A 26,623-nucleotide genomic window follows, 5' to 3' on the forward strand; every position below is an offset into this window, starting at 1 on the left:
GTATTCACTACCTCAGAGAGGTGTCCGGAGAATTGAACAAGTTGATATCAATAAGTACAGTGCTTAGGATAGGACTTGGAACCTAATAAGTGCTCAAGAAATGAAAATCCTATTTAGCCCCAAATCTACCATCTTGTAAACTGTCCCCCTCAAGTAAATGAATCTACTTGAGAAGTTGCATTCACTCCTTAAGTTCCCACAGTGACGGTTTACTCCTGAGTACTTTACTATTTCCTAGATATGTAACAACACCTGCCACTGAAGAGCAAACTAAATAGTTATGTTGTTCCTCTTTGAAACAGATCCTTCACTTCATATTTCACTCTGCTTTCACCTCAAAACGATGAAAAAGGGAAATGGCCTTTCCCTTTCACAATGAAAAACTTTCCCATTTGAAGGGAAGAAACATATTACATTTGCAAAGATGAGTAGAATATTTCAAAAACTATGCCTGGCATCTATCAGAATGAGACAGATTTAAGTCAAAGAGGCAGCTTTGTGTGAGATCAGGGGCAAAACCAAAGTTTTTGGAGGAACAAAATCTTGAGAGCACTGGCTTATTTGCAAGTTCATTTGCATGAGTCTTGTCAATATCAAATGTACTCACATATTTACTGTGTGCCTGCCTGACCTGATAGATGAATAGAAATTGCTCTCTGTCCAAGTTCACCAGCAGTAAAAGTCAGCAGCAGCTGTTTGCAACCTACAGTTCTAAGGATAAGGCAATGAAAACCACATTTCATGGTTTTATGGGCTATATTTGGTGACTGAGGTTTGAACCCTACATTTAACCGAGAAATATTTAAGAATAGAATCATTTTTCCTTTCTTTTCTTTCGTTCTAGAGGTGAGAGCCACTAGACATATGACCAAACTGAGAGGACTGTAATAGATTTTCATCTTTGACTAAAGAAATTTTATACAGAAGTTTTATATGTATTGAATATAAAATACCTAGATACATTGTACAAATTGTTAAGCCTTTCATTTAAATTTTTATTATAGTAATAAGAGTTATATTTCTCAATATTTAATATACCTGGATTAGAAATTAAAATAGAAAAGATTTAAATACTTATAAATTCATTTAAAAATAACAATAAACCCAGTGTCCCTTTAAATAAAAAGCATATGGGGGTGGCTATTTTACAAACAAACAAAACATTTATTCAGAAGAGCAGAATTGTTTTACATTTCTGCAAATCACTTTAATGTCTGAAGTAAGAGAAGAGAACTGGGCTACCATTTTTACTTTGGCATTTTCAATTTCCTACGATATCACAGATTATAGAGCTTCTGTAAGACTCCACATGTATGAAAGAACAAGAGTAAAAAAGACAAATAACATCTTACTACCATCATAAAAATAGTTCTGAGCTTACAGAGCCTCTGCAGGAATCCCACATTTCATTAGAAACCACTACTTCCAACACAACATCACAGAAAAATAATTATTCAGAATATATTTTTTAAAAAACTGCTACAAATCAATTAGAAAAATACAAATAACTCGGTGGAATACAAGACAAAGAACATAAATAAGGCATTTCACAGAAAAGAAAACCCAAAGGACCTATAAAATGTCTGAAAAGTTGTGCAACCCACTAGGAGCAGAAAAATACCAAGGAATACAACTAGAATACCAGCTGTTTCGTGCTCACCAGATTGGCAAAAACAAACAAAACCCCTGAGAAGTAAGGACTACTGAAGCGAATGTTGCAACTATTTTAGAAATATAGCAAAACCTGACAATTGCCTATTTGCCACCGACTCTCCCTCTTTCTCCTTCCTAATAGCATATTTTGTTCAGGGGTCCCCTCTCTCCTGATAACATCCGTTAAGGGAAACTGGCCCTGTCCTCCAGCTAATCATCACTGTCCTGTTTAACCTTATAAGTAATCAGTTGAGGCATTGAGCTGCTATTCCATTTTAGTCAATAAGATACAAAAGAAAGCCAGGTAGGGGAAGTTTCTGGGAAACTGATCATTGTTTTGACTGCACATGATTTCTTGAAGCCATGAGGAGAGCAAGCCATTGAATCAATGTATTGAACGAACCTAGAGCAGCTCTACCTCTGGACTTCTTGTTATGTGAGGTAATAAATATCTTTATTTAAGCCACTTTGAACTCCATTGTCTGTTATTTGCAGCTGAAAGCACCCAGATAAAGAGAATTTTGCAGTATCTAGTATAGTTACCTATACCTATAGTGATCTCCTAAGATCCAGAAATTCCATTTCTAGGTATATAAGCCAGAGAAGCTGACCCATGTGGAGTAGGAGATATGTAGAAGAATGTTCCTTATAGTCCTGTTTGTACAATGGACAACTGGATGCATTTTTGCAGTTAATTAATAGATAATTTAATTATTATTAAAATAAGTAATAATTACTTTTAATTATAACAGATAGGTAATTATTAACACTAATGTATTTGTAATCCCTTTTTCTGTCCTTCTGGTAGTGAGGATACCACAACCTTGAATTATGAGATCAAGTCCACCCACTCTAAACCAACAAGCTAGAAAAAGCCCAGGTCACTGACCGTGTGAAGGGCCATGCCAACCCTGGATTATCTATCTGGACTTTTACACAGGAATCAACTTCTATATTGTTTAAGCCACTCTGACTTTAAGTTTTTGATGGCTGACAGTTCATCTTAATTTTAATTAAATAAATGGATTAAAAATGTACCAATAAATTATGACAGTGGATGCCTCTGGGGAAGGAAAAAGGTAAGTGGATAAGTGAAGAAGGTAAGCAATTTTATTATATTCTTACTAGAGGCCCAATGCACGAAATTTGTGCAAGAGTAGGCCTTTGCAGCCATGGCGGCTGCCTGTATCCCTCCCTTGCAGCCACAGTGGTTTCCTTGATCCTCCTGCTGCAGCGCTGGCTTCATCCAGAAGATCATCTGGTCTAATTAGCATATTATGCTTTTATTATAATAGATATTCTATTTTTAATTAAGAATCTAAAGCAATAATAAATAAATTAAATTGAATGTTATTCTTCATTGATTCTAGGTAGTGTACCCTTCATTGTTGTGTTATTTTCTGTACATCCCTGTGTTTAACTTCTCAAAAAAAAAATAATGACATAGACAAAGTTTACCAAAAGAAAAAAAAGAAAAAAGGAAAAGATAATGCCTTCTTGCCCCAAAAGAAAGAAAATGTGCACCTTCTATTTTTACCAAAAATATACATACATACACACACACACACACACACACATGTATGTATCATGATACAATTGATCTCCTATTAAATTGAAAATTAATACTACCCTGTGATTCTGAGAATGCTGGAATTGGGAGAATACATCCTTTTTTAGAGCAGTCTTGTAACTACAGCAAATTCATTAAAAGAATGTCAGCTCTACCCTGGCCAGTGTGGGTCAGTGGGTTGGAGCATCACCCCTTCAACTGAAATGTTGTAGATTCAATTCCTGGTCTGGGTACATGTGGAGGCAACTGATAGATGTTTCTCTCTCTTTCTCTCTCCCCTTCCACTCTCTCTGAATCAATTAAAAACATGTTCTTGGGTGAGGATTAAGAAATAAAAATCAGTTTTATGAACCATCAATTTTATCTCAAAGAAGTTACCTTAATAAACTCGATTGAGTACAAAGAGTTAGCTAGAAGCATTTTCATTATAATCATTATAATTTTAAAAAATCAGAAAGAACACAAATGTCCAGAAAGACATGCTAGTAACATGATCACTATCTATGCAAACAATGGTAAAATGGTATGCTCCCATTTTAAGTGGTGTTATCCAGGTATATTTGATAATGCATGTTCATAATTTTTTTAAAGAAAAAAGTTAGAAAGCAAGTAAGTTATAAAACTGAAAGGCTATATGTAACAGCCAGTGACACTGGGTATTGGGAATTCATATTTTTATATTCATCTTATTATGATCATTATTTTCTATCTTTTAAAAACAGACTATTAAACAGTATCATTTAATGGCTGTAGGTAAACTATAAAGTAAAATGCAACAGTTGATTGCAACAAGTCTAATGGAAATAGACAGTAAGTGATCAATTCATTTCTGATCATTAAAAACATTTATAGATGGTTCTGAAAAGCTTAGTCTCCTGAATCACTCTGTCTTATCTCTTAAATAGTATTCACTTATTTTAAAACTAGAGGTCTGGTGCACAAATTCATGCACCAGTGGGGTCCCTCAGCCTGGTCTGGAGGATCAGGCCGAAACCAGCTCTCCGACATCCCCCAAGGGGCCTGGATTGTGAGAGGGTGCAGGCCAGGCTGAGGGACTCTGCTGCTGCACTATTGGGGCCAGGGAGAGATGCAGAGATGCAGGAGGTTGGCCAGCTGGGGGAGGGACTGGGGGAAGGCTACAGGGTGTGTCTGGCTCATCTCGCTCAGTCCCAACTGGCCGGACCCCAGCAGCAAGTTAACCTAATGGTCGAGCATCTGCCCCCTAGTGGTCAGTTCATGTCATAGCGATTGGTTGACTGGTCAAATGTCTGCCCCCCTGGTGGTCAGTGCATGTCATAGCAAGCATTTGAGTGGCCTTAGCATATCATTAGCATATTACACTTTGATTGGTTGAACGGCCAACTGGTTGGCCAGACACTTAATATATTAGGCTTTGATTATATAGGATAAGTTTGTAAACATCACCTATTGGGGAATATTGAGAGGAAAATACAATTAGCATATATTTCACTAAAATCAAGCCTTGAGACCAATACGACAATTGGAGGTTTCTTTTAATTGATGAACAAAGAAATTTGTTTACTAATGAAGGATATTTTTCATAAAGGACAGGTCAAAGGAATAAATGAAATTCAGAAGAGCAAAGTATAAACAGAAATGCATGTTAGGATTCTAGCATATTATATGGTAGGTGCTACATCCTAAACTGTTTTAACTTTTTTCTTAATATTTTCTTTCATGTACTTTTTAATACAAATTACAATGGACCCTTAATGCCAGGTATTTTTATTCCATGTTGTAAGACCTATATTTGTTTTGGTTTCATATTTTGGATGGCTCCATTGCTTCCACTGACATTATAGTGTTAGACTACATGTTAATCAGGATACAAACCAGAAGCCTCTGAAAGCTGCTCCACATTCCTGGGGTAATGTGGGTGACTTCACTGTGGCATGTGGCCTCATAAATACACCCCTTTTTAATGGTCATGGTTTAGTTAGGTTATACTAATTCTCTTGGCAAGTACCAGATTTCACCCTCCTGAAGCAGATGATCTTCTTTTTATAGAGACTCTTCCTCAGTCAAGGGATTGCATTCCCAGATGCAGAATAGATAATAACTTGGGAATCCCATGGACTCGCCTAGAAGCCTACACCTGGCAGCTCTTGGAAAGTATTATTTTCCCAGGAAGGACCTAAGAAGGGAATGAGCAAAGTCATGTCATATTCCTCAATACCCCAAAGTAGTAACATATCTCCATATTTAAATATCCTTTCCCCTTCTCTGCAATCAAATTTTACTATTTTAGCCTACACTTAGCTTTCCACCACTCTTTTTCATATAATCACCATTACTGGAATACTAGTTTCATTATATTGATACTACTATTTTGCTCAAATCTTTATATGCCTGTTTTCCTTATTGGCCTCTATAATTCAGCAATCTCCTCTGTCCTTCCCTAAGATGCATTTACCACCACAGCAACAGATAAGGAGTTCAAAATTGACTTACTCTCTTCCCACAAATTAACATATTATTGTTTGTCTCATTAGCTTTGATTCTCTCCTTAATAGCACTTCAAAATATTTTCCTCCTTAAATTCAGTCAGTCTCATTTCAAACCCAGTTTTGTAGCTCAGAGTGCATTGGTTAAATTCCGCCTGACTTTCTCACCCACGGACTGAGAACAGGTTTCTTTGTCTTTTCTTTGGGATTGCTCAGGAACCTATATCTAGCTTCATGAGATGGATTTGGCCCACCCAAAATCTATTTGTGAGTAGATAAAGCAATTTTAGAAGGTTGGTTATGAAGTTTTTGGAAAACATAGAATTGAGTCAAAATGACAGGACTTATTTGTATAGCACACTTCTCCATCCTATAAGCATTTTTTGAAAAGCTGTGGGAAGACAGGGTAAACTAAGCAACAAACTCCAAGGCCCTTATTACAATGCATGTTCTACCTTCTCTTTCTTCACCACTTTTGTTCTGAGTGTCTACTGAACGTTCTCAAACCAAGACCTTCCTGTGACAACCTCACCACCCATTCCTTCCAACCAGCTAATTCGGAGACTTACTTGGAAGTAAAACCAATCTAAAGAAAATGAAGAGGACACTAGTGAGTTAGATAAAGTGCATTAAAAAATTGTAAGCTTTTTGAGCCTATATAGCATCTACTTCTCTTAGAACTACATACAGATATCACTTCAGAGTGCTCAGAACAAGTTCTTAGACTGGCACCTGCTACACAATTATTAGATACCAGCTATTTTTTAAATGGAGATAGTAATATTGTATTATTTAGTCAAGAAAAGAAAAACATTTTTTGTTTTTTCAAGAATACAGGATATAAATATGATATAAAAGTATTGTATACTTACTTAACATTTATAATCATTTATTTCTACATTTATAATATTTCTTTCTAAAATAAAGCTACTTCCACTTTCTATCAAAAATATATTTCTATATCCTGTTAGAAAAGTATTCTGGAAGCACAGAAGATGCAACATATTTTTCTCTAACTTCTTCTAAATATAAGTTAGAAAGATTTGTTTGCAAAGAACAAATAATATCAACAATGACAATGCTAATAACTTTACTGAATTACAGGGTATAAAGTATAGTTCAAACTGTTAACTTTTACCACACTTAAAATGCTAACGTAAAATTAAAGTAAATGCTTTAAAAAGATGTAAATCCTACTTTCAAAACAGTTTAGGCATTTAAAAACCAATGTTCAATTAGCATTTTTAACATCAAATGTCTGTCATTCATATTTTTCCTCTTCTCTAAGAGTCAGAGAACAAGCTTTGCTCTTTGTCAATAAGATATGATCTGTTAAGCTTACTTCTGACTTGCCCCAGGGAAGATGGGGAGCACAGAATTACCCTTAGACACTTCAGAGTGACAAATCTGTTCCTTGGGCCACTGAGGAAAACAAAGAGGGACTGCATGGGAAGCAACTCAGAGTTCCACATTGCTTCTACGTAAACATGAGAATTAAACAACTACCATAAGCTCCTCAGCTTTGTCCTAAATAAAATGATTAACTTTACAAATATAATTTAATAATTTTAAATTACTTTCAATTCACCATCATTTTTAAATTAAGAATAAATGATCATTAAAGGATACATTTTGGCAATATTTGTGCTCTTTTAATAAAAATTTGTCAAATCCAGATCTTGATTTTTAAACACACATAGATGAAACCCTAGCTAGGCATTTATATATTTGTAACACTAGCACATTTTAAATGTCAAACAAAAGGAATAAAGCCTTAACTACTGAAAGAATTATAAGATGCTTTTAAATTCCCCAAATCTAAGGTTATTAAACACTCAGAGTATAAAGGAAGTGAAACAGAGGGGACTATACATGTACTTTAATCAATATATATCATCTGTGTCATAAATCATACTCAGAAAAAATAGATTTATATTTTACAGGAAATTATCCAATGGTAAATGTGACTTAGTTTTAACTTACTTTTATTTGGAATAGATATTATAGAACATGCACTTTAGTCCAAATCTAATTGATTGCTAATACTTTATCCCTTAAAAAAATCTTTAAAATAATCAATTTATACCAGCTCCCAGGGCAAAGAAGTATTAAATGTAGTAAATCTGCTTCTCCTAGATAATACCAATGAGGGGCAATTTCCGTAGTCATTTATAAACAGACATAATATTAAACAGCCTTTGAGTCTACTTTAAACATGTGTCTTTCAGCATGAGACATGTTTATGTACCTAAGTAATTTGGACTGCAGGGACACGGCAACCAATCCCTAAAAGAGATCATTTTTAACACGAGGAGAACTACAGAGCTGTTTCCAGAAATAAGAGAAATTTGACAATTTCAAGAAACCTTCCTCTCAGAAAGTCTTTTGTGTACTTAAAATTAGCACCAATACTCTACAAAAAGTGAAAAAATGAGGTGATTAAGAGCAATATACTGCTATAGAAAGAATCACATGTCTTCCAGCAATCCACTTGAATGTAGTAAATACACATGTCAATAATCAGACACATAGTGATCTGTCCTTAGTACCTATTAGCCGTCCCTCCCAAGCTATGTTTTATTCTGACCATCTCCATGGATAAGGGTTCTGTCCTTTGATTTTTAATTACGCCTCAGAACCAGTCTTAGATACTGTTATCTCAAGGTCTGAGCATAGAGGACAGTGAGCAGAAGCATTTCTCAAATTGTTTCATTCCCAAAGATAAACTGTGAAAATATACAGCTCAACTTAACGTTGGCGGACTGTGCCTTTTGAACTGATCCTGGCCCCACTCATCACAGTGAAGATAAAAAACAACCATGCCCAGGGGTTAGCTCTGTTTTGCTAAGTGCTTTCTCAGATTTAGGAATGAACTCTTACACGCACCACTTTATTGAAGCTCATCATAGTAGAAGGAGGTGCGTCCCAGATCTCCACCTTCATAAATGAGGAAACGGAGGCTCCGAGGCTTGGCGTGCTTTTCCCAGGGCCATGCACAAAAGTGTCAGAGGGAGGCCTCAGGCACTTGGCTAGCTTGACATCCTTCTTTTCCCCAAGGTCCATATTAAAAGTCTCTTTTTTGGTGGTGTTTTTGCATTTTAAAACAAAAGGAAAAGGATGATAGGGTGCTGGAGAGTGAGGAGGGGTCAAGGACACATCCTCTATCAGCTGGATTGGTATAGTACGTGTCTGCATGGCCGACATGAAAGCCCTGGATACAGAGTAAAGGAGGGGTGACCAGCTTTCAGTTCTGTACTAGCCAGCTGCCTCACCCCATCACTTTGGGCTAGGTCCTAACCACAGTTCCTCCTTTTTTCCCCCAGGAAGCTAAAGGAGTGCTTTTTTTCTCAGTGGTGTTGTTGCTGTTGGTGTGTGTGTGTGTGTGTGTGTGTGTGTGTGTGTGTGTGTGTGTGTATGTGTATGTGTATGTATGTTTCAGTCACCCTTCTCCCAGTGCCTGAAGCTTAACAGCCAAACACGGGTATTGGGGAAAAGAACAGTGTAGCAGAAAATGAGCAGACAGGCGGGCAGGCAGAGAAATAACTGCTTTAATTTTGCTTTGATTTCTGTTTCAAGTCCTGTAATGACAGATCTCACTCCAGTGCTCTATGTTTTGGAAATATACTTAAAAGGGGAATGTGGTTGTTTTTAGATATATTTTAAGTGTTGACCGATAAAAAACAAATACCAGAACAGCTTAATATAGCATTTTACAAACCTTTTAGTATTCTAAGGCATCTGTGACCTGCAGAAATCTAATTGTTTCTCCAATACTCTTTGGAATTGTTCAGAAAGATGTGGTACAGTTTCTAACTGGTACATTAAGCATCTGGCCTGACTTTACAGAATCACAGATAGCTGACTGTGCACTCTCTCTTTATTTTATTAACATCCCATCGGCTCACGTTAAGATGTAGTACTGATGTGCCCTGACATGCATCACTACCTGTTGACAGAAAAAACTGGGCTAGACTTGAGAGGGTCTACAAACAGAAAATCTTTTAAAGATGTTTTGGCAATTTAAACAGAAACTCTGGCTTAAAAAAAAAAGAAGAAAGAAAGAAAGAAAGAAAAAAGAACAGCTTCAATTTTACAAATTTATAAAACATGCTCACGTTTCAGCATGCCAAATTCTCTGAAAATTAATCTCCAGCATCCATTCTCCCCTTCTCTAACTAACAGTGCCCCATTTTCCTCAGGGTCATACCCTCTCCCCATTCTCAACCATGTGTTTGAGTGGGATTGACCCCACCTACAGCTCTTACGGAGGCATATGCTCATCAACATTCCCTTCCACCTTCCTGTAATAGAATCTGGAATGAGCATATGAGCAAGTTTAAACAAATGAGATAGAGTGAATCCCAGGCTTCTGTGCAGGAGGTGACTGCCTTTCCCTCGAACACAGCAACATGGGAATGTAATGTGTGAAGCCTTAGAGGAGAGCCTGGAGCTGCCATGGGACCTTTGTACATCTGAGGAGGCTGCCAACACTGAGAAAAAGCAGCACACTCAGAGGCAGAGGGAAACTGCATTCTGTAAGCCGCTGTGTCCAGCTTTACCTGAACCAGACATTACATTTGAATTTCTCAGTTAGATGAACCAATAGAGTCCAACTGTTGACTAGACAATAAGGCTTGTCTGTTCAATCACTTGAAACCAAATGGTCCAAGGCATTTTACATACCAAAAGCCTGAGCTGTACTTTGTTGTTGTTGCTGTTTTTCATAGACTTTGAAGACTTTATTCTCATGAGGAATGGTGAGGTGAAGAAAAATCCTCAAGAATGCTTCTTTCTGGACTTAAAAAAAACTCTAATAAATTCTAAAATTAAATCACAAATACCATATTGGAGGTGCACTGAGGGTCACCTAGTCCTAGTAGCTTCTTTAGTAGGGATTTTCAATGAATCTGTGTATAATGAATGAATGAATGAATGAGTAAATGAGGTAGCTTAAGCCTAGACAGGTTGAAAAACCTAGATTAAGTTGTTCCATGAAATAATTATGGAATGTAGTCACTTTCAACTAGGTGTTGTTTATAGCAAAAGAGGTTTGGTTGTTTGTTGTTGATTTCACTTAGAAACACAAGTAAATGGCAGAGCCTGGGAAATCTGCTTCCAAATCCAATCTCCCCTGTTCATCAAGGAACATCTCATGTCTTCCCAAAACAAAACAAAACGCAAAACAACAAATACCTTTTCAACTCCCAATGTCTACTAGAACTCAACTGAGTTCTCAGCCCTGGGAACATGAGGTCATGAAATGAATGAGGACAACAGAAAAGAAATTCAACAAGAAAAATCTCCTAGTTGGCCACCTCCTCCTCCATTTCCTGACTACAAAAAAGGGAAATTTTGAAGAGTGTGAAGCAAGCTGTCCTGGGCCTTCTCCTTCCTCCCTTTGTGCACACTTCTACCACTTCTGACTGTGCCCTTTTTCCAGACACTCAGATGCCCTCATCTTAATAATGGCAGCTACCGTTTTCTGGGTACTTGCTATGAGTCAAGCCCTGACCTAATAAACTCATAAAGACTTAGTAATTTATCTGCAGCCATGTGGCAAAGCCAAGATGAAACCGGATATGTAGACTCTGAAGCCTTTGCTCTTGAACATGAGACTACTCTGGCTCTTCTTTTCTGAGTTGAATGCTCCTTGCTATAAGAATTAGTCCCTGCCCTCCTATCACAGCCTACAGAGCTTCATGCTAAAATTGCCTTCCTTCTTACCCCTCCCACCAGGACAACCATCCCCTTAGTGTAGCTAATCTCCCTTCAGTAACAAAGGAGGAAAGCAACCTGAAGTAATTTAGGGTAACTCTTCATCTTACCAGAGGCAGTACATAGTGTTTCAGAAGGGGTACATAATATTATAAGTTTTCTCCAACTGGCAGAATTTCAAACAGCAATGAGTTTAAAAAAAAAATGGAGGCAGTGAAAGTGTGTATATTTTTGGATTGGGTTGGGAGGGGGCTGTCTTGAGTTTGCCTCTAACGTCAGTACCGTTAGTACAGATTACAGTGTTCACAATATCTTACCTTCTTCTACATTTTCATTGACATCTTTAAAAAAAAGCAACAATACATAATTGGTAAATTCCTGCTGCCTTTATTTGTCATGTGATAAGAGCAAAGATCAAAGCAGATAATAAGAACTCAGATAACAAATGGTAGCCTAGAGACTGGAAACTTCAGCACTAACTCCCAGGCCAGTACCTTAGTTACGATGCCTATAACCAAAATTGTCCAATTCTCCTTCTCTTCTGTTCAAAATCTGCCTGAATGCAGACAAAACTGCTTAAATATGGATATAAGCCCACAGGAATTTGGCCAGGCAAAAAGTCCTTTTTAAATATAACCAACTCCCATCTGAAAATAGCTTCTAGGCATTATTTTTTTCATAAAATAATTTAATCCATGTATTTGTTATATCCACCCTTTATTGTGAGATTGTTATTCCCACGTCTCTTTCCTCCAAAATTTCAGCAGCTGCATCTCAGTGTAACTTGTCCTGCCTAACAATTTCTAGGAAATTGACTTTTCACAGATTTTAGAATTCTAAAACTCCTGGGTTTAATTGGTGTGTCCTCAGAGGCCCGCAAAAAAGTACAATCATAGAACAATAGAGGTCAATAACACCTCTTATCAAGGGTTCGCCTTCTATTTTGGTATCATCCATTCTTAGAGAGGAACTCAGAAGGTTAAACGGTTATTTAAAAAGCTTATAGAGAAAGTAAATGAAGCTAATGAAGAGACCATAATCAAATACTCCTGGAAAAGACAATTAGCTGCCTTCCTTCAGAAAAAACAAACAAACAAACAAACAAACAAAAAAACATTCCTAGAAACAAACAAACAAAAAATGCAAAAAAGAATGTTGTGAACCTCTAAGGATAAAACAAATAATATTAGTTTAAGAAAGTTGCCTTCCAGGTAAACATAAAATCAAAATTCTTCCCAGCAACATTTAAAAGTAAAACACGTATGGGCCCAAAGCAATTACTGATTAAATAGCAGAAAGCAGGCTATGAAAATCATAATTGAAAATATGATCTCCTTCCCTTAAATAAATCAGTTATTTATTTGAATCTTCTTTCTATTTATTTGTATAATAAATATTCACAGTTGGGATTACTAGCCTTCATGATTATAACATTATTATAACTCATTAATAATGAAAATAAAATGATGTAATATTTAATCTAATACAGATGCTTAAAAAGTAGCATTTTTCTATTGTAATATTATAAATATGCTTCTAACATGCTTGCATTTTTTTTAGAAGCTTGCTACCACTACCTTGTTGTAGTACAACTTTAGAAAATGTTGAGATTCCAAAGGGCTGCCTCCAAACCAAATGCCATCCTCGCCTTGGCAGGCCGAGGGGCTCATTTTGGCTTCTCTCACTCCCTCTAGCGTTTGCAAAGCCCATCTGCCTGATTATCCAGTTACCTCACTGAGCGAGAGCTCGATTTAAGTCCTGCCCACCTATGACATCACCCCCTTCTTCAACCACTGCGAGGTGAAGCTTTAACTTCAGACTTGGAGGTGGGCTGTGAGCAGTCAACTGGAATGCTCTCCCTCGCTCACTCCTCAGTGTAGGAGTGCCCCGAAGCAGGACAGCTCAGCCTGCATCTGCCCTGGGCTTTGTGTGGACTGGACGCGGAGCCCGGGAGAGGGGGAGGGTTATCACTCCAGTTCCCAGTCAGTGGAATTATACAGCTATAGCGGCAGTATATATGGAATTGCTTTTCTTCGTCTTCCTGGTAAGTGTTTCCCATATTTTTACTTACGTTTGTCCCAGAAAGTTTGCTTGGTTTTTACTCTCTATAAAGAAATGACTTGGTACCACGAGGCATCCAAATCCAAATGTTTACTCTGTCACCAGATCCAGCAATATATGTGCATGCCAGCCAGCAAGGAAAAATTTGACTAGATAGCCAAATGCAAGAAGTTACTTAAAACCTCCTTTCATTAAAAAATAAAATAAAATAAAAAGATAATAATAAACAGCTATGTTCTGGCTCTTGTAGTTTCTATTTAAAGAGTCTTATGGAGAACATTAAATTAGAAAGTTAAATGTTAAATATCAAAGAATACAAGGCAGATTTTTTTTTTCCACAGAGAGGAAAGCGAAAGGTCTTGCTAACTTGGTGTGTACTATATGTGTGGCATGATCACCAATTGCTGTTTTTACAACTGTGAAAGAAAATCAATAATCCCTCAGCCCATGAGTACGCAGTACATGAAAAGCATACATCTTGCTCACAGCGAGCTGAGCTACTCCTGGCGACTTCTTTGCCTCTGTAAGGATTAACAGCTACACCTAGATTTTAAAGCTGGCACTGCTATCCTGCCAGAGCCACTTCGGGCATTTCAGGTTTGCAAATCTCAACTAGTTAATTCAACTCGGAGGAGAGGGAGACTCTCTTCCAAACCATATCTCCTCTCCTGCACAAAGCCAAAATCCATCGCTTGGGCAAATGCAGTATGTGACTAGCATGATAATTGGCAAAGTCTACTCAGAAAAACTAACAAAGCTGAGCCTGGAAGCTATGCCTGATGTATGCAACGAGTTTGGGGTGGTGGGGGAAAAATGAGTAGAGCCCTCATCAAATGGGGTACGTAGACTATCCAATCATTTGCAACTTATAATAGGAAAAGCTTATTATATTGAAAGAAATACTTTGATACAACAAAGCTCTCAAAAAGTAGTTAAATGTATCTTCTTTAAAAAATTTTTTTTTCAGTGAATTAGGTCTGAAACAAAATGGTTGCACTGAGGTAAAGAGTGCAACAGGCCTGTATTTTCTCAATATTGTGGAGTGGGGGTATTCTTAATTATTTATTTATTTAGCAGTAAAAGGAAAATGAATCATTGATATTTGCCAACTGTAGAACCAAATTCTCACATGGCTTTAAAAATTAGCTATTTCAAATTTTCTTAATAAACCTATCTGCTCTAAAATGCACATATGTTATTTCACTAGCAGGAAACAACATGAATAAAATCACTAGAAAAGTGAGTCAGTGGTAGCAATGCCTTTCTTTTATTGCTAATTGTATAAGAATATCCTGGCCAATATAAACATAAAGAATGAATTTGTTTGTTTTCAGATATGATCATAATGCTGTCCCAAAGTGACAGATGACTGATACTTGTCTCTCTTTAAATGAGTAAAGAAAGAAATTAATCCTTTAAAAGTAAAATAAAATATTAATATTATCACTACTACCAATATTAATATAGCATGGTTTTTATAAGGAGATTAAATGAGAAGATTATGCCATTTAGTTTGCAAATATATGTGTGTGTACACCACAACATATACACACATACAGACACACATACATTTATTAGCCTGAGATAGAAAAACAAGGTTACAAAAAATGTGATTGCATGTATTTAAGTAAAAAAGTCACATCATAAATTTTTAAATACGGAGCTTCCAAAACACATCAAGTTGAAGGATCAGCAAAGATATTATTAAATGAATAAACATAATGATTTCATAAATACTGTGTTCCTGTATAATACTAACCATCATGTATTAATTGGGCTTTTTCATTTCTCTGCTCCTCTACACGCCCCCCCCGCCCCCCCCCCCCCAACACACACACCTTTCAAACCAATTATGGGTAGGTTCAAAATGCCCTATTAAATAAATACTTCCTAAACATTAACATTTGTGAAATACATAATTGGGCAGCAAATAAAGTTTTTACAGAAAGAAGAAAAACTGTAAGAAATTTTGTCATAACTGAATGTGGCAGCAAAATAGAAGGTATGTTTCTTTTGCTTTCAAGTGTTAATTAAGGAACCACCAATTCTATCAAAACTTTTTCAGAGCTAAATGAGGCGGTGTGAAATAAATTTGGTTGAAATCTTGTGGCTGTCAGACTTTGTTAGCAACCTATTAATTATCTTTACCCCAGTTTCTTCTCTAGACTATATTGCCCAATCAAATAGAAACTCCAATTATGTTCAGCATCTCCCGCCTAGGGATACAAGACCCTAATGAAAGCTCAGTGTCTCCAGATGAAAAATACAATTATCAGCTTGAAACATGCAAGAGCACTGCAGAGAGGTTTGTCTGTGCTTTTCTTGGCCACACAACCTAAGGCTGCCTCCTCTTTCTGATAATTTTCAATAATTTTAAACCCTACAAAAATCAGTAGCAGAGAACTTGCCTTGTATTAATAACATGTAAATATTTCTTCTTTCTGCTTTTTATTTTTAATATGCCAATGTGCTTAGCAATATTAAATGTTGTCATTTTTTAAAAATTTGGTTTAAAATTGCCATTTCGGTTAATCTTAACTTTCCTCCCCTTTTTAAAGGTGGGTGGGCTACTAAACAAAGAATGTGACTAATGGCAAGATCCAGAGCTAACTTAAAAATTCTGTATAAAGCCCCCCAAATATTCTTTTATTCAACCAGTTTATTTTAATAGCATTATAAATAATTGTTGGAAGTCAAAGGAAGATCATCATAAATGAAGTCAATGAGGGAAATAAAATGCAGTAAATTTCTCAAAGGCTGTAATTTCTTCCCTCCTTTTTTCCCCCTCATTCTTCTTTCCCTCTCAAACCCCCCACCCGCCGCCCCCCACCTTTTGCCCCAGAGGCCTTCACTGTTCTTCTCAACGGGAGGCTTTGTTGTAATTAAACCAGAGAAAAACTGGCCGGCAGCAGCCCACATCTGACTTGCGGTTTCTGAAAGCAGTGTTCTGGTAGCGTGTACCACCCCCCAGCGGGCAAAAACTCTATAGTAAATCTCTCAGCAATATTAATTCTCAAAACTGCAATTTCCTCTTTAGAACATAAAAGGGGCTGTTTCTCAACTCCTTCTAACGTTCTACCATTTCAAAAACTTCTAAGTCAACAAACCAACTTCCAAAAGAGAGGGTTTGTAAATGCCTTCTGGGGAATAAAACAAAAAACAACAAAAAAAAACCAAAAACCCTTCTTTCTCTTAAGATCCAAAATAGAAATAAACATTTCAGAAAGCATTTTTCAGTTTCAGAAAGCAGATCAACATCACTAAACTTGGTAGAACATCATAGTAAAACACAGTTTTGCAAACCATGTTTATATCGCACCCAAGAGCGAGTTTCAGGACTTTGATTTGTCTATTGACAAGAACACCGGAGAAAACAGATCTTAAAGAAAAATGAATGAAATATAAGTTAAGCAGAAGCTAAAGTTGCATTTGTTTTGCATATGCATAATCTCCTTCCTAGCCCCCAAATCAGGTGTCAGGAGTGTATAAAAAGCTTGCTGCAGGTATTGCTGTGCTTAAATGAGATGAGGGAGAAATTGCTCTCACGTTGACTGACAATGACAGCTTTTGTTCTTTATTCTTTCACTCTCCATGTGCACAAGTTACCGTGGCAACTTTGAAAAGAAAGCCCACAGACCATATTTGGTTAAACACCATTTTTAAAGTGTGCCACTGGACTGTGGATTGATCAGTTTATGCGTTGCTGTTTTGTTTTGTTGTGTGTTTTTTTTCCCTATTACTTTTGGTTTAAATCAGTAACACGCTACTCTGACATGAGAAAACAAGGTGTTTTATGATCTTGGATGTTCTCACCAGCCAGCACAGTGTTTGGCACACAGTAGAGCCAAATAGTTGTTGTATTAGTGTATGGAAATTTGAATATTAAAAATTTTAAGCACATCAACCAAATTGTACTCACAACACTGCAAACAGAGTTTCAAGTTTGCAATGGGAAAATATTTGCTTAACAAAAGCAAGCATAGTTTTAATTGTAGCTGCTCAAAGTCAATGCAAACTTAGAGCATGTCCTCTGCCCCAGCTCTCTACTGCTCACCTTTACCACTCTCTAAATTAATATCTTATTCAATCTTTACAAGTCTTGGTTCTCTAACTTATTGAGTCCGGCTTTAATATCATAAAAGGATCAGCATTCACTATGATGAAAGATAACATCCCAGCTTGCCTTTTGGTTTTAAGGATGCAACATTTAACTTCACAAGCCAAATACATGAGGCAGAATTAGACATCATTTATCACAAACCTGTTGGGGGAAAGAATCAGTAACATAAAGGGAGAAAGTAAAAATCCTTTGATTAGGAACGTTTATCCCTATACTGCACAAGTAAAACAGAAATTTCTTCAGGCTAGAAAACAGTCTGGATAAAACCAAGTATGAAAAGGCACACTTGCTTCTCTGGCTCTCAGCAAACCCTTCAGACTTCATGACCCTCATGAGGAGAGTTAGAAGTCCTTCTGCTTGCCTGGCATTCAACAAAAGAATTGGAACTTTCCTGAAATCTGATGATCGTGGAAAATTTAACTACCAGACAGGCTGCTTAGAAAGCATTTTGCTGTCACTATCAACTAACCTGATGTTCTCCAGTTTGTCAGTTTAACCATATATGTAGTGCATTTGAAATGCCATGTCCTTACAAAGACTTAGCATTCGCAGGTTGATAATTTTGTTGTGCCTTTGCTAGCAGCAATTTAAGCCTTCATAAGTAAACTGCTTTCCTAATACTCTAGATTACGATTGTGTGAAATCCAATTTACCTAGAAATATTCACAGACTTAGATAAATTTGATTAAGCATGTGGTTTTTCCTCAATCTCAAGGTTTTACTCAAAATAATAATGCATTTAACTTGGCTTAAGAGTTCTACATGCCATTCTACTTTTAGATTTAATATTTTAAAAAATTATCAGCATTAAGAAATCATTATGTGCAGCAAATAATTAAAATAAACTAAAACTATCTCAAAACTATACTTGGTTTAAGATTTTTTTTAATGAGCAATGATGTCAAATAAAAATCAATTTAAATCAAAGGTGGAAAATAAAGGATTTAGGGAGTTAGCAATATCAGTATATAATATAACCTTAATCTAAGTGATCAAAACAAGAAAATACCTTCTCAAACATTCCCACCTTCAAAATATTGCAGAGGAAAGGAGAAGGAATCACATTAACATATAGATTGCCCCAATTTCTTGATTTTATTTAAATACCAGTTTTCTATTCAGATTCAACTTGTTAAATTAATTTTCATAAAATATCTAAAAATGATAACATGCTTATCTATTTACATACTTTCTTAGGTGCATCATGGAAATAAATTGGAGTTTTTTCAGACTTGATGATTACATTATAAATGCAATTTAGAAAAAAACTCCACAATTTTTATTTATAAAAATAAACTGAATAAAAAAGGTCCCTATTAAAAATTTGACTTACCAGTGATTATATTTTTCTTCTTTTTGATACAGCTTTAAATACAACATACTAAATTACTAATTCCATTAAAAAATAATTTTAAAACATTTCTTTAAGTAGCCAGGTCTCCATTTATAGTTTTCCCCAAGTTACCCCATTAACAATATTTTTCTAAAAGATCTTTTTTGTTGTTGTTCAGAAGTAATGGCCTCTTTCAAGCCTACGCAGGCATAAAGGCTCTGAAGTCCATGTTGTGGAAACCTGGGCCACAGTGTCCATGCCAGGGGGGGGTATTTTTCCTTTCATCGTTCACATTCACATACATGTCTCCATGGGTGTGACTATGTAGAGCCAGGGCAGAAAGAAGGAAGTCTAAGCTTGGGGACAGGATTGCTTGTTTTGGTTGGAGAGATCTTTATAGCCTTTGATGTGCAAAAACTGGTTAGCACTACAGTGTCAAATATAAAAGGGAAGGAGAAGATGTAAAAAAAAAAAATCAAACATGAATTGAACTGTTTTGAGCTCAAGTAAAGGGAGTAGGGATTGGGGAGGGAATCTTCATGTCTGCAAGAGTATCCTTCTCTCCAGAGAAGCCTGTTTGATGTTTCTGCCTTTTGTTTTAATGCAGTTTAGGGGAGAAGAGAATGGCATTTTCTGAGAATTTAATGAGATTTAAGGCTTTCCATTAATCCCACATTATTACCACTGTTGTATTAATGGCAACGTAAGTTTACATATCAAACGGAGCAGAGGGAGCAGCTTCACAATTGTAAAACAGGGAAAATAAACACATTAATTTTCCTTCTGTTCACACCATTTAGAATTTTTTTTCCTTTTTTTATATTAAAAATGTGTAACTCAATCAATCAATATGTATATTTTTTCTTAGAGCTTGATTTGGTGAAATATTTATAGTTAGCTATAAGCTTTATCTCTGATTATCATTAATTATCACCTTAGACATACTCTTGGCTGACCTGACTAGAGGAACAATCAAAAGTTTAAAAATCTCCATTCATCAGCGTCATCTTCTCAACTTTGGAGTATGTACTCAAGTATGAGAAATGTCTGATTATTGGTAACATTTTAAGCAGGTTCTCACTTAAGATTTTTATATTGTTTTTTAATTAGTTTCTAATTCAATTTAACAAAAGTAACTGTTTTTCTAAGCTTAAATTAACCAAATTATTTTATACTTTGAATCATATTCAAGCTTATAAAACATTTACAGCAGATACTCTTTAAAATAACTTTTTAATTATAATTTCAACATTTTGGTTTTTCCATTTTCACATACTGAAAAAGCAACAGTTTTCAAGAAAAAAAAAATGCACTGTAGAAATTCAACAGCAATAATGAGCAAAGCCCTGAAGGTATCACAGTGAACCTTCACATTAAATAGTAAATCATTTAAACATTCCTCTCTGGGCACATTGCAATACCCACTTGAGACTACTTTATCCAACTGCTAACTGCTATTTTTGTTTCATGTTGCCTAAATAATAAATTAAATTTATCTGTAATTGTTTAAAGTTTTCTTTTGTTATTGCAGTTTATGATAGCATTGGTATCTGGTAACAAATTAAAATAAACTACATTTTCCGAAAGAACCAGAAACACAAAATTTTGCCTTGTTTAACATTCACTTTCATTCATGTTTGAATTCTGGAACAGATGCTATCCTTGTTGGATGCTAGGTAATTACAGGGGAAGAAGCAAATTGTTTCTGCTATTTTTTTCCTTAATTTCAGGGTCAAATATTTCCATGATACTCAGATGTTCCCTACATATACAGAAAGCCACTGAGCAGGTAACCCTGGATTACAGATACTGATCCTACCCACCTCCCCCATTCACAAAACAAACAAACAAACAAAACAAACACTTCATGTATATTATATAATGGACAAAGCAGTCATCATTAAAATCAGTGATCTCTTTGGTCAAGTCTTAAATCTTGTTTCAGAAATGGAAAATACACTTGTTGGAATTTTGCCTGTCCATATTGGAACCTAGAGAGAAATGCCTTGTCAGGTTTGATATGCTTTCCTAATGGTCATTCCAAGGATACTGATTGAAATACTGTCCTTTCTACTCAAAATACAGAGTTTTCAAATTCCATTTGCTAAAACAAAACAAAATTCTATTCTCCTGAAAAACAAATTATGACTTTTGGCCAAGAAAACCTGAAAACTAGAGTTTTAAGATAATCAACTCAAAAACCCCTCCAAGGAGGAGGGTGATGGAGTGCACATTCTGCACTTGGGAAAACTGAGGCCCACAGGAAAAATTAAGCAAGGTGTTGAGCAAATCAAAAGAAAAGTGTCTAAAGTAAACTTTTTTTTTCAACTCTTTAGATTGTAGGTTGTATAATTTTGTAAAACCATGTCCAGAAATGTCTAAAAAGTCACCATGGTATTTCTGTAAAAAAATCTTTGTTCTGTATTTGCTCACCTCTTTGACATATAATTGTTTTCTTCTTTTTATACACTTTATATCATATTATATCTAAGATTTAAAAGTGAACTCTTAATGATTGGCTTGACCTGAATTCCAAAGCCATGGAAGGGGCTTACTGCCTCTTAAATGAAATTTTGCTCTGTGTTTAATTCAAAGTGACATTAATGAACAGTTAACAGAAATTATCTGGTGATAATCTCAACTTCATCTCTTACTTTATTAATATAATAAAATGGGAAGTAAAAAACAAAGAGCTCATCTTATCCCTTTTCACTAACTACTGTGATAAAAGATGTTTTGCTTAAAGAAAGACTTAAAGTTAAATTTCTAGAAAATCTCTCTAGCATGTTAAAGTTCATTATTGGAAGTTCATTAAAACGTTTTCCTTTCACAGGAGATGCTCAGACCCAGTATGCTTTAAGGAAGAGAAATATAAAGGAAATCTATTATGCTTCCTTTTTTTCCCACGAAGACTATTTGAATTAAGTTTTCTTTACCTCTTAAAAAAGAATACCTGTTCTTGCATAACGTGACTACACCAGATATTCTAAGAAAGCAGCAAGAAGCAAAAGCTGGAAATAGCTATTTCACAGCAGGTAATCATACCTCAGGATGTAGCTACTGTACAGAGTTTATACTTGGATGACCCTGGATGGGAATAAAGGTGGGGGGTAACTGCCTGAAAAACCTATTACTATCCAGGCCTTAGCATCATGAATGGCTTTCTTCATGAGGATCTGAAGTTACTATCTCTGAGCACATTGCACAGAAGAGCCAATAAGAATTTCAAAAAAAGCAATTTCCACTAAGGGAATTAAGCTACACAAAAGAAACCTTCACACAGAAACTCTATCAGAAAGAAAAAAAAAATACATAGGAAGCCATGTGTTCTACATAGTAACAGGAAGCTGAATTGTTTCTGGCCCCCACTTTTTAATGAGCTTGCCCACCATGCTGAACCACAGCTGGAATGTTCGTTGACAACAGCGAGCCTGATCTGGAGGTGTGTGCGTCATAGGATTACTTGAATAAACAGTGAAGAGCATTTCCAAGGACAAAACAAGAGTTCATAAGTCCCATCCCCTCACCAGGAAAATAATATATGTGCATTGGATTTTCACTCACGCAAAATTTACTCACATCGTTGTTCAATAAGGTAGGAAGTATTTTATTTTCATGCCTAAAATTATAAAGGCTAATTAATACCTAAAAGTGCAGAAGAAATTATATTACACAATAGATCAATCTAAATCTATAATTTTCCAGCCATGGAGAAAGTTGAATCATAATCTAGATTAGAACTTGAAGAAAGATAAATGCATTGTGAAAACATATTGTGAGATAGAATATAATGAAAAATGTGCACAAAGCCATTAAACCATGTAGTACAAAACATATCACAAAATGGGAGCAAAAGCAAGACCTAGTGTAACATGAAATGGAATTTCATTAGTTGGATGTATTAGCTACGTAATTCATTCTTTCCCTAAAGTAGATGAAGACTTCTTCTGCTTTTCTTGCTAGAAATACCCATCTAACAATGTTTAATAAAATTATTAAAAAAAGAAATAACATAAGTAATGAAAGCAAACAATTAGCTATACTGGGATTCAAGATCTCAAAAGGTGTGTACCTATTCCTAAGTAGTAAAATAACTGATTTTTTTTACTACACATTTCTATTCCTGTACAGTCAACTTCATAAAAAGTAGACAAAAATTTGTTTTTTATAAACAGTAAAATTATTATCTTTAAATGAAACAAATTATATTCTTATTGTGTCAATTTATTCTGAATATTAAGAAAAAATTAAATATTTGATCAGCTTGGTCAGTGACTGGCTACAGAATTGATGTCAAATGAAAATGCTTTCAAATATTCAGCAAAACTTTAATTATATTTAACATTTCAAACCAAATGGGTTTGGAACATGATACTTCTTAATTTAATACCAGAAACATTTAAGTTAGAGAGATTATATGATTGTGTCCATTGTTTGTTAGGTAGCAAAAAACCCTAAGCATGCAAAAAAAAAAAAAAAAACCCTAAAATATTAGAAGTATTATAGATGTTTTAATTCCCACATCTATTTTGAATATAATCTGAAGTATGCTGATCTGATTGCTTTCTGTCTTTTTTTTTCTTCTTTTTTTTTTGTTTAACTCACTGCATTGTAGGGCTCTGAAGCTACCTGGTATACAGACCTCAACACTGCTGACCATGATCAGCCCAGCCTGGAGCATCTTCCTCATCGGGACTAACATTGGGCTGATCCTTCAGGTGGCACCTCTTTCAGTTATGGCTAAATCCTGCCCATCTGTGTGCCGCTGTGATGCAGGTTTCATTTACTGTAATGATCGCTTTCTGACATCCATTCCAATAGGAATACCAGAGGATGCTACAACTCTCTACCTTCAGAACAACCAAATAAATAATGCTGGGATTCCTTCAGATTTGAAAAACTTGCTGAAAGTAGAAAGAATATACCTATACCGCAACAGTTTGGATGAGTTTCCTACCAACCTACCAAAGTACGTAAAAGAATTACATTTGCAAGAAAATAACATAAGGACCATCACTTATGATTCACTTTCAAAAATTCCCTATCTGGAAGAATTGCATTTAGATGATAACTCCGTCTCTGCTGTTAGCATCGAAGAGGGGGCATTCCGAGACAGCAACTATCTCCGACTGCTTTTCCTATCCCGGAATCACCTTAGCACAATCCCCTGGGGTTTGCCCAGGACTATAGAAGAACTACGCTTGGATGATAACCGAATATCCACCATCTCATCACCATCGCTTCAAGGTCTCACCAGCCTAAAACGCCTGGTTCTGGATGGAAACCTGTTGAACAACCATGGTTTAGGTGATAAAGTTTTCTTCAACCTAGTCAACTTAACAGAACTGTCACTGGTGCGGAATTCCCTGACGGCTGCACCAGTAAACCTTCCAGGTACAAACCTGAGGAAGCTCTATCTTCAAGATAACCACATCAACCGGGTGCCCCCAAATGCTTTTTCTTACCTAAGGCAGCTGTATCGACTTGATATGTCCAATAACAACCTAAGTAATTTACCTCAGGGTATCTTTGATGATTTGGACAACATAACCCAACTGATTCTTCGCAACAACCCCTGGTATTGTGGATGCAAGATGAAATGGGTACGTGACTGGTTACAATCACTGCCTGTGAAGGTCAATGTGCGTGGGCTCATGTGTCAAGCCCCAGAAAAAGTTCGGGGGATGGCTATCAAGGACCTCAACGCAGAACTGTTTGATTGTAAAGACCGTGCAGTTGTGAGCACCATTCAGATAACCACTGCAATACCCAACACAGTGTATCCTGCTCAAGGACAGTGGCCAGCTCCAGTGACCAAACAACCAGACATTAAGAGCCCCAAGCTCACTAAGGATCAACGAACCACAGGGAGTCCAACAAGAAAGACCATTGTAATTACTGTGAAATCTGTCACCGCTGACACAATTCATATCTCTTGGAAACTTGTCCTACCTATGACGGCTTTAAGACTCAGCTGGCTCAAACTGGGCCATAGCCCAGCATTTGGATCTATAACAGAAACAATTGTAACAGGGGAACGCAGTGAATACCTGGTCACAGCCCTGGAGCCTGACTCCCCCTATCGAGTCTGCCTGGTTCCCATGGAAACCAGTAACCTCTACCTATTTGATGAAACTCCTGTTTGTATTGAGACTGAAACTGCACCCCTTCGAATGTACAACCCTACAACCACCCTTAACCGAGAGCAAGAGAAAGAACCTTACAAAAACCCCAGCTGGCCACTGGCTGCCATTATTGGTGGGGCTGTGGCTCTGGTGACGATTGCCCTTCTTGCTTTAGTGTGCTGGTATGTTCATAGGAACGGATCGCTCTTCTCAAGGAACTGTGCGTACAGCAAAGGGAGGCGAAGAAAGGATGACTATGCGGAAGCTGGCACTAAGAAGGACAACTCCATCCTGGAAATCAGGGAGACTTCTTTTCAAATGTTACCAATAAGCAATGAACCGATCTCAAAGGAGGAATTTGTAATACACACCATATTTCCTCCCAACGGAATGAATCTGTACAAAAACAATCACAGTGAAAGCAGTAGTAACCGAAGCTACAGAGACAGTGGTATCCCAGACTCAGACCACTCACACTCATGATGCTGGAGGACTCACAGCAGACTCTGTCTCGGGTTTTTTAAACCTAAGGGAGGTGATGGTAGGAACCCTGTTCTACTGCAAAACACTGGAAAAAGAGACTGAAAAAGCAATGTACTGTACATTTGCCATATAATTTATATTTAAGAACTTTTTATTAAAAGTTTCAAATTTCAGGTGACTGCTGCGATTGATGTAGTGGAGATGCCTGAACACAATTCTATATTTTAGTATTTTTTAGTAATTTGTACTGTATTTTCCTTGCAAATATTGAAGTTATAAACCATTTACTTTGTGTTCTACTGAGTAAGATGACTTGTTGACTGTGAAAGTGAATTTTCTTGCTGTGTTGAACAATCAGGACTGCATTCACATGAGATCCTTGTAGTATAAGCACAGGCCATTTTTCACTTTGGTATTAATAAAATGTAAAAAATAATACCTGGCTGAATGAGAAAAATTAAATTTCAAAAGATATTTATAAATTAATGTTCCAATTATTAAATTTGTATTATCCCAGTGGTTTTCAATAAATCAAAATATGTGAAGTAATGGGCAATATCAAACTTGCTGCATATCTCCATTTTCAGTCTAAGAAAACTAGATATCCTTAAGAAAGCAAGTATACCTTCTGAACTGAATACATCAGCTGGCTTAAAAGGAGTGTGAGGTCTGTTGTTAACAACACTTGGAGAATAAAGGACTTCACAAAAACAATAAAGTAAGCATGTTTCCAAGTTAGGGGAAAAACTTGTACTTAGAACAACATAAGAACTTAAACTTGAATAGTATAGTGAACACAGATATCAGAATTGCATTTTGGTTTTGCCTCTACCATCCTCATTTTTGAAAAGTGAACTCTAAAGATATAATTGTTAGTGTTTATAATGTTTTTATCACAAAGGATGTCAGACAAACCTTATACATATTAAAAACGTAGCATAACAATAAGAAATTCCCCTCAACAATGCAGAGAAAGTAGTACTTTAAATAAGTGAGCATTTAAAAGAAAAATAAATACTAGAAATCAAACTTAGATTCTGTTTATGTGAAATGTTTTGACACTGTACATAAATGTTCAATTTACTTTCACAACAACCA

At 36.1% G+C, this 26,623-nt stretch overlaps 2 protein-coding genes across 9 annotated transcripts in view; one reads left to right on the top strand and one right to left on the bottom strand.

The window, feature by feature from the left end:
* LOC132240154 (ADP-ribose glycohydrolase MACROD2-like) overlaps window positions 1–26,623 on the bottom strand; it is a 619,136-nt gene that overhangs the window by 309,367 nt on the left and 283,146 nt on the right. The gene's annotated exons all lie outside the window — the stretch shown is intronic.
* Window positions 13,197–25,821, top strand: FLRT3 (fibronectin leucine rich transmembrane protein 3). Of its 8 annotated transcripts, XM_059705500.1 has the most exons (5): window positions 13,197–13,447; window positions 15,618–15,769; window positions 19,857–19,951; window positions 21,751–22,512; window positions 23,533–25,821. In XM_059705500.1, the coding sequence occupies exon 5, from the start codon at window positions 23,576–23,578 to the stop codon at window positions 25,523–25,525; it is 1,950 nt and encodes a 649-aa protein (XP_059561483.1). In that variant the 5' UTR covers window positions 13,197–13,447; window positions 15,618–15,769; window positions 19,857–19,951; window positions 21,751–22,512; window positions 23,533–23,575; the 3' UTR covers window positions 25,526–25,821. The 8 variants fall into 8 exon arrangements, with proteins under 8 accessions (XP_059561483.1, XP_059561484.1, XP_059561482.1 ...); XM_059705501.1 differs by lacking the exon at window positions 19,857–19,951; XM_059705499.1 differs by lacking the exon at window positions 15,618–15,769.

Source organism: Myotis daubentonii, chromosome 8 (assembly GCF_963259705.1).
Source record: "Myotis daubentonii chromosome 8, mMyoDau2.1, whole genome shotgun sequence".
Lineage (NCBI taxonomy): Eukaryota > Metazoa > Chordata > Mammalia > Chiroptera > Vespertilionidae > Myotis > Myotis daubentonii.

What these genes read in the sequence shown, in the direction of transcription:
- FLRT3 (XM_059705500.1), top strand. Translation starts at nt 23,576, where the DNA reads ATGATCAGCCCAGCCTGGAGCATCTTCCTCATCGGGACTAACATTGGG.